Consider the following 15271-nt stretch of genomic DNA (forward strand, 5'->3'; position numbering starts at 1 on the left):
GGTGGCTCTTCTATTAGCTAAGGAGGCCGGGACAAACAGACAATGAACCAATGGTGGCTCTTCTATTAGCTAAGGAGGCCGGGACAAACAGACAATGAACCAATGGTGGCTCTTCTATTAGCTAAGGAGGCCGGGACAAACAGACAATGTCTCCAATTTAGGTGCTGCCGCCAATGCACTGCTATTGTTGGAAAATCACCCTTCTGTCTCTATTTATAGATCTCTCTCTCTCCCATACTCTCCCTACACACACACACACACCACAAACACATACATGTGCATACACAACTACACACACGCACACACACACACACACACACACACACACACACACACACACACACACACACACACACACACACACACACTCCTCATCAAGTTGGGTGACGTGTGTACGTCAACGGTGGGTTTTGAGTGACCAAAGCCGCCCACCCACCCAACAAAAGAGAGAGGCAGGTAGTGCTTCAAGTCTTTGTCTTGTATCTCAGTGAGAGCAGCACTGTGAGTGCGTGTGTGTGAGTGTGGATAAAACAAAGACAGACCAGAAACCATGGATGATGTGTATAAGGCAGCGGTGAGTGGACAAGCAGCATTATTATTTGATCATGGTATGATTATTTTATTAACGGATTTATCAATTACATTAAGTATGAAATATATATATTTATATATATGCTATATATATATATATATATAGCAAAAATATCTATATATATATTGCTACAATCAACAAGTTACAAGAAGTGAAATTGCAACTTGTGACGTTTTATAAAGGCATGTTTAGAAATGGTATTAACTTGTCTGTGTGGAGTGTGTTTAAAAGGACAGCAGTGGCATGACATTGAGGACAAGGGTATCAGAGGGAACCGCTCCGGGGTCCCTGGCTCTGAGCGCTGCTACGTCATGCGTCTTGGAGACGGGCTGAAATCCAGCCTGTTGCCATTAAGAATAAGAATATAAACACGTTTGAAAGCTCCGGATAAAAAGGTTTTTGCATATGTACCTCTTTGCGCACATTGGCAAATCTGAATTTGAATAGAGACTTTTAGTCATTTTCCAGGCCAGTTGCATGCTAGGATTTCCGAACGGTATATACACATAGTGGGTTCTTATGGAAGGTCAAGACCAACTGCCTTCCCCGTTGTCAGAGATCAAGCTAAGAAGCCCATTATCACTGACATCACATGAACATGGGCCAATCCCATAGAAACATTTCAGAAGCCTTTCATAGTGCTGTGGTTGTTCATCGCTCCCACAATAACTCTTTGTCTACGCACACTTGTTACACAAGTATATTTATTTCTGTCAGCGCATTAAAGGCGAACCGCCACAGCCTAGTTTGGCAGGGTATTCGCTGGACGGTTGAGACGGTCGACCTTTGGTTCTTATCCACTGGTCCCAGTCCAAGAGATGCCTGCCTCAGCTAGCAAGCATTTCTGACATCTTTCAGCGTGACAACAATAGAACAAAGCGACAGTTGGGACGGTCAGGTAGGACAAATGAGGAGAGGACATGACAGCTGTTGGCCCCAGCCATCGAAAGTGAGGACTGCTACCGCAGATCAGACCGGTGGCTGCCAACTGCCTGCCTCGACCAACCCTTCCAATATCTCCCCTAACCCCACCAACCCACCCGCCTCCCCCAATAGCCTCCACTGGCCTACGCATCCAACTGCGGCCCCGTGGGACCAGAATAGCAGGTGAAGAAAGTGCCATGACATTTCAGTCATACGGTGGTCAGGGGTGGGGGGGTGAGAAGGCCTGGGTGTCTACATGGAGTCATTGGTTGGGCCAGGGACTGGGTGGTGAGGGTTCAAGGACGAATCGTGAGGGGGGCGGGTAGCCAGTGGAATTGGCAAGAACCTGGTGATACGATATGCATCATGGGGTGGGCTGCAGTGCGTATAAAAATACACGTATTGTCAGGAGATGACAAGCTTCTGCTTTCCTCACTTTGCATAAATTGAATGCCCGTTTTTGTATGTATCGGAAAATATGGGGTTGTAAGTAGTGTACTTAAAATAATAAAATTATTTTAATATGTCGAAACTAACGATACGTTTTTCTCTTTCTTTAGGTTGAGAACTTGACAGAGGAGCAGAAAAATGGTGAGAATCTTGTTGAGGAATCAACATTAGCTTTAGCATGTAGCAAGTACCACTACTTCTTGCATCACTATAAAAGCCTAGCGTGAATCCTTATGAAGCTACTACTAATACCAAAGCTGTATAATCCTACAACCCAATACAAGTGTCTCTACCTCTAGTCTAGATAAATATAGCATGACGACGCTAATTACACCTACATTTCTCTGCTGAGATGAATAAAGTATATCTTATCTTATCTTATCTTATTACTAACAACAATATTTGAGACGTTCTTCACATCTTGGTGATTTCCGTTACTTCTCAATGCCGCCTGTGTTTCTGGCCCTCTTTAGAGTTCAAGGCCGCGTTTGATGTCTTCATTCAGGATGCAGAGGATGGCTGCATCAGCACCAAGGAGCTAGGGAAGGTTATGAGGATGCTTGGACAGAACCCCACGCCAGAGGAGCTCCAGGAGATGATCGACGAAGTGGATGAAGATGGTACGTCAGCAGCTAGCCATCGTTGCTAAGCTAGCCAGACTGCTAGCTTCCATTGATAACCTAGCCAAATAACTTGCCATCGTTTCAATCCCAGCCAAAGTACAAACAGCCATGGCTAACATAGCCACCTTACTGTCCATCTCTGCTAACTAATAAACCATTTTTAGTCATCATTGTCATCAAGCCACATCGCTAACTCAGTCGCACATAGCAAACCTTTTATAAGTTATATATATATATAATCTCCCATTCCTGTACAGGGATTCCCCATCAAGATCAATATAATATTTTTAAGAGTACTCAAGTTCATGCTGAAAAAAATAACGTTCAGAAAACAAAAGCCATCCTCGCTAACCAGTTTAGTAAAAACAGTTTCTTACATCACTGGGTTTACCAAGCAGCAATTCAGATGGCAGACATATTATATTCAGAAGCTCCAAGTGACCCGCTGGTTCTAAGCTATTAACCGTGTTCTTCCAGGCAGTGGAACCGTAGACTTTGACGAGTTCCTGGTGATGATGGTGCGCTGCATGAAGGAGGAGAGTAAGGGGAAGTCAGAAGATGAGCTCGCTGAACTGTTCCGCATGTTTGACAAGTGAGTCCCCCTCTGAGTATCTCCACTACTCCAAGACACAGTGAAGGGTATGCCTACACTGTAGGCCTGTAGGAAACAAAGTGAAACAAAGGGTGTGTTGAAGGATCATTTTGTTCCAGTGAGGTATTATTGAGGGCCAGCTTTGTCATGCTCAACTGAAACCAGCTATGATCATAACTTGCATAATGATGAAAATGGTTGATAGATATCGAAGAGATATCTATTGCAATGTCAAACCCCAACTGCCATAATATAGCTGTATCCCCTCATTAGTTAAACTGTGGTATCAGGATAATTAGCTCATTAGCAAATCCAGATGGTCGTCTCAAACTAGTGAGAAGGACTTTCACATCCTGGATCTGTAGGCTGGATCCTGGATCACGTCAAGTGGTCCCTAGCAGGTGAGTTAGCAAGCAGTCCCAACGATAAGAGGCGTATGATCCTGTGTTGAGGAACGGAGACGGCTACATCGACCTGGAGGAGCTGAAGGCCATGCTGGAGTCCACAGGAGAGTCCATTACAGAGGACGACATCGACGAGCTGATGAAGGACGGCGACAGGAACAACGATGGCAGAATCGACTACGACGGTATGCAGGGAAGGAGCGGGGCGGTGTTTAAACGACTTTAAATGACTAGTTAAATTACAACGATTCTGGCAGAAGAAAGACAAGGCATAGGTTCAAAGGGCGTAGGTTTTAGCATACATATTGCGTTTTCTATAAATCTATTAAACCATGGAGCATTTTCTGCAATAGGCATGATTCTGAATTATTATCATATCCTGTATGATAATATAATTTTAGATTTTTACAAGCAGTATAATGTTTTTTGTTATTTTATCTTTCTTCTAGAGTTCCTGGAGTTTATGAAGGGTGTAGAATAGAAGATTTCTGAACTACAACATGGATCCATCTTAAAATACCTGAAGGACTCCTCAAAGCTCAATGATGTCATTCCCTCGTGTCTTCTGTCCTTTGTCTACAAGTTGTTAATTGAACAGGCCTACTTTTACAAATCTTAAATTTCAAATATAAACACATAGAACCTTCTAAACATTTTTATGTTTCAAATATGAATGCGATTCCTTTGTTGTACAGTGAGTTAATTCAAAGTTATTACGCCCATAAAGTTTACATGCCACCTTTCTCAAGAAAATGTAAGAATATATTTTCTAAACTTATTTGACCACCCTTCCACCAAGTCGAAAAAATAATACATTATAGCAGAAAACAATGTATTTTCAATAAAGGGATTTTCAGTATTGCTGCTTTGTGTCTTTTTTGTGCGTTTTTTAATCAATTGTAATGTAAAACAATATGCATATTATTGCTTATTGAAGAGGCCGATATTATATTTGGTCGACATATTTGGCTGTCGCCTTGCATGGTCGACTGCCGTCGGTGTGTCAATGTGTGTATTAACCGATGTAAGTCGCTTTGGATAAAAGCGTCTGCTAAATGCCCTAATTGTAATTGTAATTGACACATGAACAATTAGTGTTCATGACATGACTTACTGACTTAACAGGTAAGCACATGTTTGTGTGTGGTACATACATTGTTCAATTGAAATTATTGGCATAAAGTTTTAGTAAGGTTATTCTTTAACACAGATATTACAGTTAATATTAGCCCCCACAAAGGCTTAATGTGGACTTCATTGTAGATTTGTTTTTAGTTTTGGGGTGTGAAACCAACCTCGTGAATACTATTATGGATTGAAATCAATTGCAACATATTGTCGTTTTCTTATATATTTATGATAGATAACGTTAGCAACATGAACTACATTGATAGAGCTCCGCTCACCTTTTCCATTTTGTTTCGGAAAGGACAACCGCGCCCCCTGGCGGCTGCAGCTGCTGTCGCCGCTACTAACACAAGTTCCATCCCAACAGTGTGTTTCAAATTGTAAATAATCCAGCACTATCTTAAATGAGGGGTGTTTCGGATGGTTCGATGCTGTTTTAAATACTAAATTGTATTTTCTACAAAACCTTGAAACAATATCATACACGACCAGCGTTTTTGTTTTTCTAATCCTTAATGTGGTTCAGTCCTTGACTATAAGTACTACGGTGAGGATTGAAACATAAACGGGAAAACCGCGATAGTAATTCGGCCTTCGATAGCTCAGTTGGTAGAGCGGAGGACTGTAGTGGCTAACGTCTGGAATCCTTAGGTCGCTGGTTCAAATCCGGCTCGAAGGACTTTTATACCTTCCTTACTAAATAACGGTAAAAGAACGTATACGAACGTCGGTACTATTCTTTATTTATTTAGCATTGGTATGAGTCGCTTATTATTGTGGTATTTCTTTACACACATCTATATATCTATATCGATATATATACACAGATAGAGAGCTACACGGGGAAGCTGTAAATGACCAGTTCACCCTTGGTCTTGAACACAGCCTCGCTGCACCATTGGTCGGGAGAATACGGAAGTCTTCTCATGTACCGATGCGTTCGGGTAAAATAGTGAATGTATATTCTAGATTCATAGGGGTCAAATATTATAAACTACATACTTGCTGTCATCTATTGTTCGTCGCTTACGAGTAGTGTCTTTACAAGCAGTCGAAATGGCCACTGTCTGGTCAGAGAAAATGCTACAATTGCTCCGTAATATGAATAACTTCCATTCACCAGGTACACTGTCGAACGGGATTTGCGTTTTGTATAGGACTTGCCCACTTGTATTCTTTCTTGTTTAGTGTTGAGTTGTAGACTATTTAGTCCGCTTGTACACCAATCAATGTCTCGTACACCCATCAATGTTGAAGGCTATTAAACAAACATTGAAAGGCACTCCAGTGTTAGTTATAGTTAGCTATAGTTCCGTTGGTTTGATTGGTTCGTCAATCAACTGTCATCAATCACTGTCATCAATTGTGTGTCTACTGACCTCGAACGATTGTTAGCAGCGCCTGATGTTCTTTTGGCGAATTATCAAATTAACATATTTAAAAATTAGACACGCCTAACCAAGATGGGTTCTTTTGAGATTCTTAATGTGGACATTGTCCTACTGATTAAGGTTATACAGTTTACAATATGTCTTTATTTGATTTGCATCTGAAAGCCTGTTTGATTTGCGCATAGAATAAATACATAGATTGAACATACATACTTGAGGTTTTTATGCTTTTACTTCCACTATTGTACCATATTGTACCATGCTGGTATACTGTGGTTATTTCATACTCTGGATTGTAAATAATGAGTAATAAATCAGCTGATTACTAGTCCGGGTCCTGCCAGGGTCAAGCCGCGCCAGATGTCTGCGCTTCATGGTGGCGGACCAACAGGTCGGTTGGATCCTCCCTCAAATGGCCGCCATTTTGAGGAACTTCCCAGACGTCTTCGATCCGCCAAGCGACGGCGCCCTTTCCCTCAGCTGGAGGCTGGACACTCACTCCAAGAGGTCAGAGGGCGTCGACAGCGTCCTGCAGACCCTGAGACGCAGCGACGCACTGACATGTTTGAAGGGATGGAGGGATGAGGTGAGTGACTAACTGGACGGGCTTCCTCCACAGCCTCATGCAATCATATTGACGCAGTTATGGAGGCATTCAACATAACTTAATGTCTAACCCCCCCGTCAGAGGTATGACGTCATGGCCAGATACTGCGACGCCCCACTGATGTCTATGGAGCGATCAGCAACCAGTAAGTCCTGTTGAAATTTGTACAATTAGACTCCTGAGAAATTTAGAACGGGCAGGGCAGTGTGTAGGTGAGGTGATCACCTCATCTCTTCTGATCCCAGCCCAGTGTTATCCAGTCTGAGCCTGCTGGGGTTCTGAGCTGGGTTCTGATCCCAGCCCTGGTTCTGATCCCAGCCCTGTGGTTCTGAGCTGGGTTCTGATCCCGGCCCTGGTTCTGATCCATACCCTGGTTCTGAGCTGGGTTCTGATCCCGGCCCTGGTTCTGATCCATACCCTGGTTCTGAGCTGGGTTCTGATCCCGGCCCTGGTTCTGAGCTTGGTTCTGATCCCGGCCCTGGTTCTGAGCTGGGTTCTGATCCCGACCCTGGTTCTGAGCAGGCCTGTTTGGGGTGAGGAGGTACGGCGTCCACATCAACGGGTTCTGCCGGAGTACCGACGGGGCGCTCCGGATGTGGCTGGCCCGCCGCTCCGCCACCAAGCAGACGTACGCCGGGTTCCTGGACAACCTGGTGAGTGAGGCCCGCTGGAAGGATCCTATATACAACACATATATTATATAGGCCTTGTATGCATCAAAATAAGCTCTTTGTATTATTTTCTATTTATTTGTTTTCACTCATAAGGAGGTTCATGACTGCTGCTTGTATGGTTAATGGGCGTACGATCATTAAACTTGCAACTAGCTCTTAGTATTAGTACTACTGTGTCAGTACGACGGTCAATGTTAGTATTAGTAGTACTGTGTCAGTACGATGGTCAATGTTAGTATTAGTACTACTGTGTCAGTACTACGGTCAATGTTAGTATTAGTACTACTTTGTCAGTACTACGGTCAATGTTAGTATTAGTACTACTTTGTCAGTACTACGGTCAATGTTAGTATTAGTACTAATGTGTCAGTATTACGGTCAATGTTAGCATTAGTACTACTGTGTCAGTATTACGGTCAATGTTAGTATTAGTACTACTGTGTCAGTATTACGGTCAATGTTAGTATTAGTACTACTGTGTCAGTATTACGGTCAATGTTAGCATTAGTACTACTGTGTCAGTACTTAGGTCATTGCAAAGCGTTTTCCTGCATATGCATCAACACTAGCTAAGCTTTTCCAGGTCTTTCATTGGATAAGAGAAGGATTCCCATAAGACACGGGTATGAAGGAGGAGGTTAAAGCTCCGCTGCCCCTCTCCTCTCAGGCGGCGGGGGGCCTGGCTGCAGGGATGGGCATCGGAGACACCGCGCTGAAGGAGTGTGAAGAGGAGGCCTGTATCCCAGCAGCCATCGCTGTGAAGGCTAGATCGGTCACCACAGTGAGGTGAGTGGTCATGTACTGGTCCAATCAGGTACCATCGCTGTGAAGGCTAGATCGGTCACCACAGGGATGTGATTGGTCATGTACTGGTCCAATCAGGTACCATCGCTGTGAAGGCTAGATCGGTCACCACAGTGAGGTGAGTGGTCATGTACTGGTCCAATCAGGTACCATCGCTGTGAAGGCTAGATCGGTCACCACAGGGATGTGATTGGTCATGTACTGGTCCAATCTGGTACCATCGCTGTAGGTCATGTGTTTGACATGTTCTAGTCCAATAAGGTACCGTTGTCTAAGCACAAGGGGGCTGACTTCCAGTCTGCATAAGGTATACAGGAAGAGCCCTATGGTACATGGTATATCTGGCTATTAATCAGGAACGTATTTTCAGACTTGACCACTGCACACTCATTGTAAATCTAAATTGCACGTCAAAATGTACATATTCAACTGTTTGTCATTGGGTATTGGATCACTAGTGTGTGTAATAAATTTGTTAAAAATAGCATTTTGACATGTATCAATATGTCATAATGCTATTCATTAACCCATTTATTGACATAAATTATATATAAGGGCACATATTAAGAAGAGCTCTTTGGAATCAAATGAGAACATTGCGTTTGCTTCATGAGTTGATGAATGACAAAACCTTGTGCGTTTGAAGTTACACCTACGAGGAAGAGGAAGGCGTTTTTCCAGAGAGCCAGTTTGTCTTCGACCTCGAACTTCCTGCTGATTTCCAGCCCAGAGTTGGTGATGGAGAAGTGCAGGAATTCTACTTTCTGCCGATAGATAAAGTGGGTATTTAAAATGACTCAGCGTCCTTGCAAATGTTTTATTTTGCTTGACTAGTTTAGCACGCGCTTTTATCCAAAATGACTTACAGTGAGGGGTTTGGCATCTTTCTCTCATGGCTCCAGGTAGGTGGTCGAAATGGAGAAACAAACCAAGTACCTTCAGCTGGAAGTCAAAACCCCAGCATGCCTCATGTTATATTATCGTATTACTTTGGAGCATAACTAAAGGTCTGTCTTCAGGTGAAAGAGCTGCTGGTCGGTGGAGATTTCAAACCAAACTGTGCCATGGTGGTGCTGGACTTTCTTATAAGACACTCCTGTATAGACCCAGATACAGGTAGGACCTCCCCATCCAGACCTGTGGTTCCCTGGGGTGCATTAGTCCCTCAAAGTTTGGGAACCACTCTCCATCAGATTCTCAAGAGTTTAAGGCAACTTTTTAATGACCTTTTTTAATGTCTTCTTTTGCAGAGCCTTACTATCAGGAGTTTGTGACGGGGCTTCACCAAACCTTATAAGATTAAGATCTGGAACACCATACACTCTTGATGCTGTAAAATACATTTCACCCTATCCTGAATGCAAAACATTTATTTTAACCCATTACTCCTTAGTAAATACTGTGAAATAAATATTTTTGACCTTTTTTTAAAATTATATATAACCTTGTGACCTTTGCTTGAAGTCTCCATTACAGTTGACCTCAATATTTCAAAATCTTCAATGAAGGGGAAGAAATCAAACTGACCAAATGTGTGTATAAGACTTTCTTTGGAAGCTGGACACAAAAGAACAGCTTGCTAGTTTCTGGATTTTGTATTTAGGCAAAGTTGATGCTTTCAAGATTAAAGTTAACAACCGTTTAAGCAGTTTGCTAAATATGTGCAATTTATACAGAAGGACATGGCAGTGTCATTTCCAAAGAGATTAAAATGAATAAAAGATATTCTCAAAGGAAAGGTCTAAAAAGAAGTTCAAGACATGTAAACATACAGTGAACAGACAGGCAGTGATTTTTTTGAAATCACTGCCAATCTGAAGACATTATCCAATGTTTATAAAGCTGTAATATTTAAACCTAAATGTAAAATAAAGAAATCATATCCCGGTCATTATGTTTGAGCCAAGTCAGCTATTAGTCAACTAGAACCAGGCAAACCAATAAATTACATGAAAAGGTTATAGAAAAACACAGAACCTGTTAGTCTCATTATCCAGAGTATGCACTTATATATATTTATAGTTAAAGTCAAATAAAAATATTAAGCTACTTTAAATATATTGAAACTGCTTGTATTGAATGAAAGCAACATTCAACTGTTGGCTCATCAGTGACCAAGGCTGGTCCAATTCAATAGGTAGTCTGTTTATCCATCCATGGAAAACAAGGTAATCAGCTATTGAATGCCCTGATTAAAGACCATAAGACCAGCAGCCCTCAATTTCTTTTTATAATATTAATAGTTTTGTTTTGTTCCTCCAAACTATCATTGAATCCAGGCAAGCTGATCTAAAGGAAGCGGGCTGTCAGGTTCAGGTGCTAATACCCCCACATCTCCTGTAGCTGTTTTACTTCTGATAGAAAACATTGCTTCATACATGCGACATTTTATGGGGAAAGTGTATGAAAGGAATTTTGAGGACTATGTTAACGGTCCAACTTATCTACAACGTTTTTGGGGAAACAGTCACTGTCCAGAGTTAAACGCGTATAAAGCAGTAATGTCTAATATCAAAACATAGCAGGTTAGGGGCATTTAAGAAAACCGTTCTTCTTGATACCTAGCCAGCGCTATAAGGACTTCCTAGGTAAGCGACTCTTGAGCTTTTGAGAGGAGCTTTGTTGTGCTAATGGTCACAGGGTTTTCATGCCATTTGAGGCCAAGTGGAGATGGTTTACCTGGCTTTTGTCCAATAAAATCTCATGATGGTGCGGGAGGAGGGGCTGATTTTGCCATATGTGGCACAGCGTTGGCTGCTAAAGCTGGGTCTAATCTGGGAGAAGGCCACAAACACACTGAGTCCCAGGGAGAGGGCAAGAGGTAAACAATACAATGATATAATGTGTTTCGTTTCTTCAATGACCACTTTGCTGTTTATGATTATTGATGGGCTCCTGTGTTGCCGTGGAAACGGAAAAAGCTTGAGAGGAGGTTAAAAGATCGAAAAGTTCTCATGACTACTGAATTATTTTTTAAAAAAGGGAAAAAAAACGGCACGCTTCATTGTAAAATGGTAAAGAAAAATTCAAGTTGAATCTATGTCATATAAATGTTGAAAGTCAATGATCAACAAACTTTTTTAAAAATGAATTATGAATCAAATAGGACCAATTAATTGGACTGTACTCGCTGCTGCTATCCCGACCATTGAGTTATATATTAGACACTTAGGGTTATATGTTATATATACACTTCGGGTTATATATACAAAGGCAGTAGACACTGGTCATCGTTAACGAGCTGGTAGGGGCCCCATCTAGCCCAGTGTTCGAACCCACTATGGATATTGTGGTGCAGTTAATGGGGAGGCCGGACTGGTCTCCTGCCCCCAAGAGTGAACCCGGGCCCCGCGTCCGTCACCTAGCTGCTTCCTCTTGGCCAGCTCCCGTCGGGGGTGGTCGTCGTTGCGCAGGTCCTTCTTGTTGCCGACCAGGATGATGGGAACGGTGGGGCAGAAGTGTTTCCCCTCCGGGGGTCCACCTCTCAGGGATGTTCTCTGAGAGCCGACCGGAAGGTACGCCAACGTCAGTTAGCAAATAGTTAGGATTTACAGCATTATTTACATTTGGGCATTTAGCCGGCATTTATATCCACAATAATCCACAACAATCGAATCAAAGGCAAATTCTAAGTGTAGTAATCTATATGACCGCGTGGCCTAATGGATAAGGCGTCTGACTTCGAATCAGAAGATTGAGGGTTCGAGTCCCTTCGTGGTCGCATTTTACAAATTTCTACATTTGGATAACTTAAACATTTTCAATGATGTTAGATAGGCAACACAGGGTGTATTTTGGATTCATAACCTAATCTGTCCGACCTATCGATGGAGAAGCACATGAGAATGACGTCTGTGTCCTGTAGGATAGGGGCCTCAGGCGATCATAGTCCTCGTGGCCAGCTGTGTCCCACAGAGCCAGCTCCACCTGAAACAAACACACAACGGCTATGGCTAAGTTGTAGGTATAAGTGGCTAGGGGGTGGTTCTTACCGCGGTGTCTACTGTCTACCTGCAGAAAAATGCGCACAAAAAAAAAAAAGAAATCCGCAATACTTGTAACTAATTAAACATTGTTCAGGGTTGTTGTTAAATGCGTAGACCAGCTCACCTGCTTAGAGTCCACTTCGATATCAGCCACGTAGTTTTCACACACGGTGGGCACGTAGACCTCCGGGACCTGGTCCTTACTGAACACCATCAGCAGGCAGGTCTTCCCACAAGCCCCGTCCCCCACAATAGTTAGATAGAGGTTAGGGTTAGGGTTAGGCTATCTAACCCTTAGTTAGATAGTTAATAGAGCTCCAGGACTCCCGTGTGTTCTAGAATATTAACAGAACACGGCTAAAGATACACACCCACTGTAAACAGAGCTCATGGTACCGTGGCTGCAAGCTGCTCAGGGACACACCCCCACCCTCCTCCTTGACCCGCCTCTCTCCTCCTCATTTGCATTAAAGCTGCAGACTCCGAAACGGCGCGTTTGGGGAAAGCTCAATGTGCGATTGGCTCGTAGTGGCTGTAATTCTGCCACTACGAGCTAATAATTTCAGTAACGTCTTCAAATACTGTGTTTGGGGCGACTATTATCTATATTAAAGCATCCATAAAGCAGCATGCCATGGGACCTTTAAATATTTTCATCAAGTGCATTTCCCCACAATAACAATAAGAAGACACAACTGCAACAATCCCAGACGACATTTATTAACATAATATTGAAATACAATGTACAGTTGAAGTTGTGGGGCTCGGACCCACGCAGACTAGTCGTCTCTGGCAGCAGCCAGCACGATCTTGCTGGAATCGTAGTAGTCCTCGGCGATCAGCGGCCGCCCCTTGGCCTCTCTCTGCTTCAGCAGGTGCTCCGCCTCCCTCCTGGCCCACTGCCGCATGCTGCGCACCGGAGAGAGTCTGGGTCAGGTTTGAGCTGGGATGGGTCTCTGTGACTAGCTACACATTAAGGGCTGATATGGAGGCGTGGGAGTGGATGGCTGGGTAGGAAGGGCAGCAAGGGGCTTAGGGTGGTAGGTGGTTAGGGAGGGAGGGAGGGGGATAGAGAGGGAGGGAGGGAGATAGGGAGGGAGGGAGGAAGGGGGATAGGGAGAGAAGGAGGGAGGGAGATAGGGAGGGAGGGAGGGAGATAGGGAGGGAGGGAGGAAGGGGGATAGAGAGAGAGGGAGGGAGATAGGGAGGGAGGAAGGGGGATAGGGAGAGAAGGAGGGAGGGAGATAGGGAGGGAGGGAGGAAGGGGGATAGAGAGAGAGGGAGGGAGATAGGGAGGGGGAGATAGGGAGGGGGGGATAGGGGGGGGGAGAGAAGGAGGGAGGGAGATAGGGAGGGAGGGAGGAAGGGGGATAGGGAGAGAAGGAGGGAGGGAGATAGGGAGGGGGGGATAGGGGGGGGGGAGAGAAGGAGGGAGGGAGATAGGGAGGGAGGTTCATGGGTGGGTGAGAAATAAATAGACTTGCAGAGCTGAACACCAAAGGCATAACTCAAAGCAGGAACTGCATTTCTGTTAAAGCCGAATGTTACATTAGCCGAATGTTACTTGAATATTACACAAATATTCATGTTTGTAATGGAAAGGGCTGCAAAACCTGAGACATTCATGCAAACATGGTAACTTTGAAACAATAGTGGTAAAAGGGCCAAAGTTGTTTGCTTCAAATAGCCAACATAAACAACTAATACTAAAACTATATGCACATATATATACATACAAATAATAAACTGCAACTGTTTCCTAGCTAGAAGGATCTTTGTTTGAATCCCAATGTCTGCCTCTTTGAGCAAGAAGCCCCTACCTGCTCGTTAATGACATAGCCTTACTCAAAATTACCTACAAATTCAACTAAACAGTAATGCAAAACTATATGTGAATGGTGCTTTTGAACTACAGTAGTGTAGGCCTACACACCCACACAAATAATAATAAGAGGGTTACCCATAGTCAGGCAGGTAGTGGATAAAGGTTCCTCCGATCACAAGCACCACAGAGACACCAAAGAAGAAGGCCAGCCTCATGTTCCACTGATCGACCACTGGATCGGTGGAGAACCCGTGGTAGTCGGGATTCTGGAAAAAGCAGTAAGACAGTGGGCTCAAACTAAGACCTCATGCTACTTGTTTACATATCCATTCCAGATCATTCACATTGACATTCTTTCTTCAGTATTGTAACCGTCGTGATGTTGGATATGATTACACGAAATCCAGAGACTGTACGATGGTGGCTGGATAATGGAAGCCTAAACAGTGATCAGTGGGGGCTATGTTGACGTTATACGTGAACGTTGAGTTCCACAAAACACAGAGAGAGGTGCAGAGGTAAAATATCACAAATAAACATCCACTGCAAGTCGATGTTGACGCCAGCGGATCCATACGGTCTGCTGGGTCGGATAACTCACCTTCACATAGTGGTTGACCTCGCCGTGGTCATGGCTGTCCTGGGGAGGCAGGAGCTCCGACAGGGTGGCCGACCCGGCGGAGGATGACTTCTGGGACTGCGACACGAAACGAACCCCACTGTTGGCGAGAATACGGGGCAAGGTTGTCCCTAACCGGGTAAATCGGGATAGCATTTTGTCCGCTTCGGTTGTCACCCCAGCACCAACACACAGGATAGACACTACCGTCGACCCGGAAGTAGTAGTGGAAGATTTAGATTGCCAGTTGTAAAAACGCTACAACGGCGCCACCTGCTGGTCAACTGAACAAACTATGTCAGTAATGGGATGTTATTAGAGGGTCTGGCTCCTGACCTTTTTAATTGCATTTTCAAAGAGAGCAGTTGTAAGACCATCTTAAACCTGTCATGGCATGAACCATTTTTTCAGATATGCTACTGTCTACAGTGCAATCGCACATATCCATTTTGTAGTTGGGTTGTAACAAGGGAAATTAGTTCTTTAAATTCCCACCCTATAAAATCCAGACACAAAGAGCTGAATTGGCGACCACTGCGTTAAGCGAACGGTGGACTTCTGTTCCCCTTAATTCCATTAGTGGGCGCTAGAGTCTGGCTATAATATGAAGAGTCTTTCATATTTCCGCTTAGCTTGCATTAAATATTCACTG

At 43.7% G+C, this 15271-nt stretch overlaps 3 protein-coding genes and 1 pseudogene across 4 annotated transcripts; 2 read left to right on the forward strand and 2 right to left on the reverse strand.

Annotated features, from left to right (window-relative positions):
- Positions 1-452: 452 nt before the first annotated feature.
- Positions 453-4339, forward strand: LOC307091548 (troponin C, slow skeletal and cardiac muscles-like). The gene is made up of 6 exons (XM_079759188.1): positions 453-574; positions 2077-2107; positions 2440-2586; positions 3067-3181; positions 3634-3770; positions 4035-4339. Exons 1-6 carry the CDS (start codon positions 551-553, stop codon positions 4064-4066), a joined length of 486 nt encoding a protein of 161 aa, XP_079615314.1. The 5' UTR covers positions 453-550; the 3' UTR covers positions 4067-4339.
- A 1338-nt stretch (positions 4340-5677) lies between these two features.
- LOC307091546 (uncharacterized protein) lies at positions 5678-9678 on the forward strand. Its single transcript, XM_079759186.1, has 8 exons — positions 5678-5836; positions 6449-6690; positions 6793-6856; positions 7234-7364; positions 8053-8171; positions 8836-8968; positions 9209-9305; positions 9440-9678. Exons 1-8 carry the CDS (start codon positions 5770-5772, stop codon positions 9484-9486), a joined length of 900 nt encoding a protein of 299 aa, XP_079615312.1. The 5' UTR covers positions 5678-5769; the 3' UTR covers positions 9487-9678.
- A 1280-nt stretch (positions 9679-10958) lies between these two features.
- LOC307091553 (rho-related GTP-binding protein RhoA-C-like) lies at positions 10959-12428 on the reverse strand (annotated as a pseudogene). The gene is made up of 4 exons: positions 12300-12428; positions 11997-12116; positions 11551-11686; positions 10959-10963 (listed from the first exon to the last, which is right to left on the reverse strand). The product of its transcript is annotated as a rho-related GTP-binding protein RhoA-C-like (transcript).
- A 446-nt stretch (positions 12429-12874) lies between these two features.
- Positions 12875-14825, reverse strand: LOC307091539 (NADH dehydrogenase [ubiquinone] 1 beta subcomplex subunit 11, mitochondrial-like). The gene is made up of 3 exons (XM_079759176.1): positions 14602-14825; positions 14136-14266; positions 12875-13084 (listed from the first exon to the last, which is right to left on the reverse strand). Exons 1-3 carry the CDS (start codon positions 14773-14775, stop codon positions 12955-12957), a joined length of 435 nt encoding a protein of 144 aa, XP_079615302.1. The 5' UTR covers positions 14776-14825; the 3' UTR covers positions 12875-12954.
- Between the last annotated feature and the right edge of the window lie 446 nt (positions 14826-15271).

This window comes from Pollachius pollachius (assembly GCF_949987615.1).
Source record: "Pollachius pollachius genome assembly, contig: scaffold_47, whole genome shotgun sequence".
Lineage (NCBI taxonomy): Eukaryota > Metazoa > Chordata > Actinopteri > Gadiformes > Gadidae > Pollachius > Pollachius pollachius.

Bases quoted from the DNA above. Each gene is read 5' to 3' on its own strand.
- LOC307091539 (XM_079759176.1), bottom strand. From the start codon at position 14,775: ATGCTATCCCGATTTACCCGGTTAGGGACAACCTTGCCCCGTATTCTC. The intron at 14,267-14,601 runs GTGAGTTATCCG...TGCTTTTTCCAG, and splicing joins AGGTCAACCACTATGTGAAG to AATCCCGACTACCACGGGTT. The intron at 13,085-14,135 runs GTAACCCTCTTA...TCCGGTGCGCAG, and splicing joins CACTACCTGCCTGACTATGG to CATGCGGCAGTGGGCCAGGA.
- LOC307091548 (XM_079759188.1), top strand. From the start codon at position 551: ATGGATGATGTGTATAAGGCAGCG. The intron at 3,182-3,633 runs GTGAGTCCCCCT...TCCTGTGTTGAG, and splicing joins CTGTTCCGCATGTTTGACAA to GAACGGAGACGGCTACATCG. The intron at 3,771-4,034 runs GTATGCAGGGAA...TCTTTCTTCTAG, and splicing joins TGGCAGAATCGACTACGACG to AGTTCCTGGAGTTTATGAAG.
- LOC307091546 (XM_079759186.1), top strand. From the start codon at position 5,770: ATGGCCACTGTCTGGTCAGAGAAAATGCTACAATTGCTCCGTAATATG. The intron at 6,691-6,792 runs GTGAGTGACTAA...CCCCCCCGTCAG, and splicing joins TGAAGGGATGGAGGGATGAG to AGGTATGACGTCATGGCCAG. The intron at 8,172-8,835 runs GTGAGTGGTCAT...GTGCGTTTGAAG, and splicing joins AGATCGGTCACCACAGTGAG to TTACACCTACGAGGAAGAGG.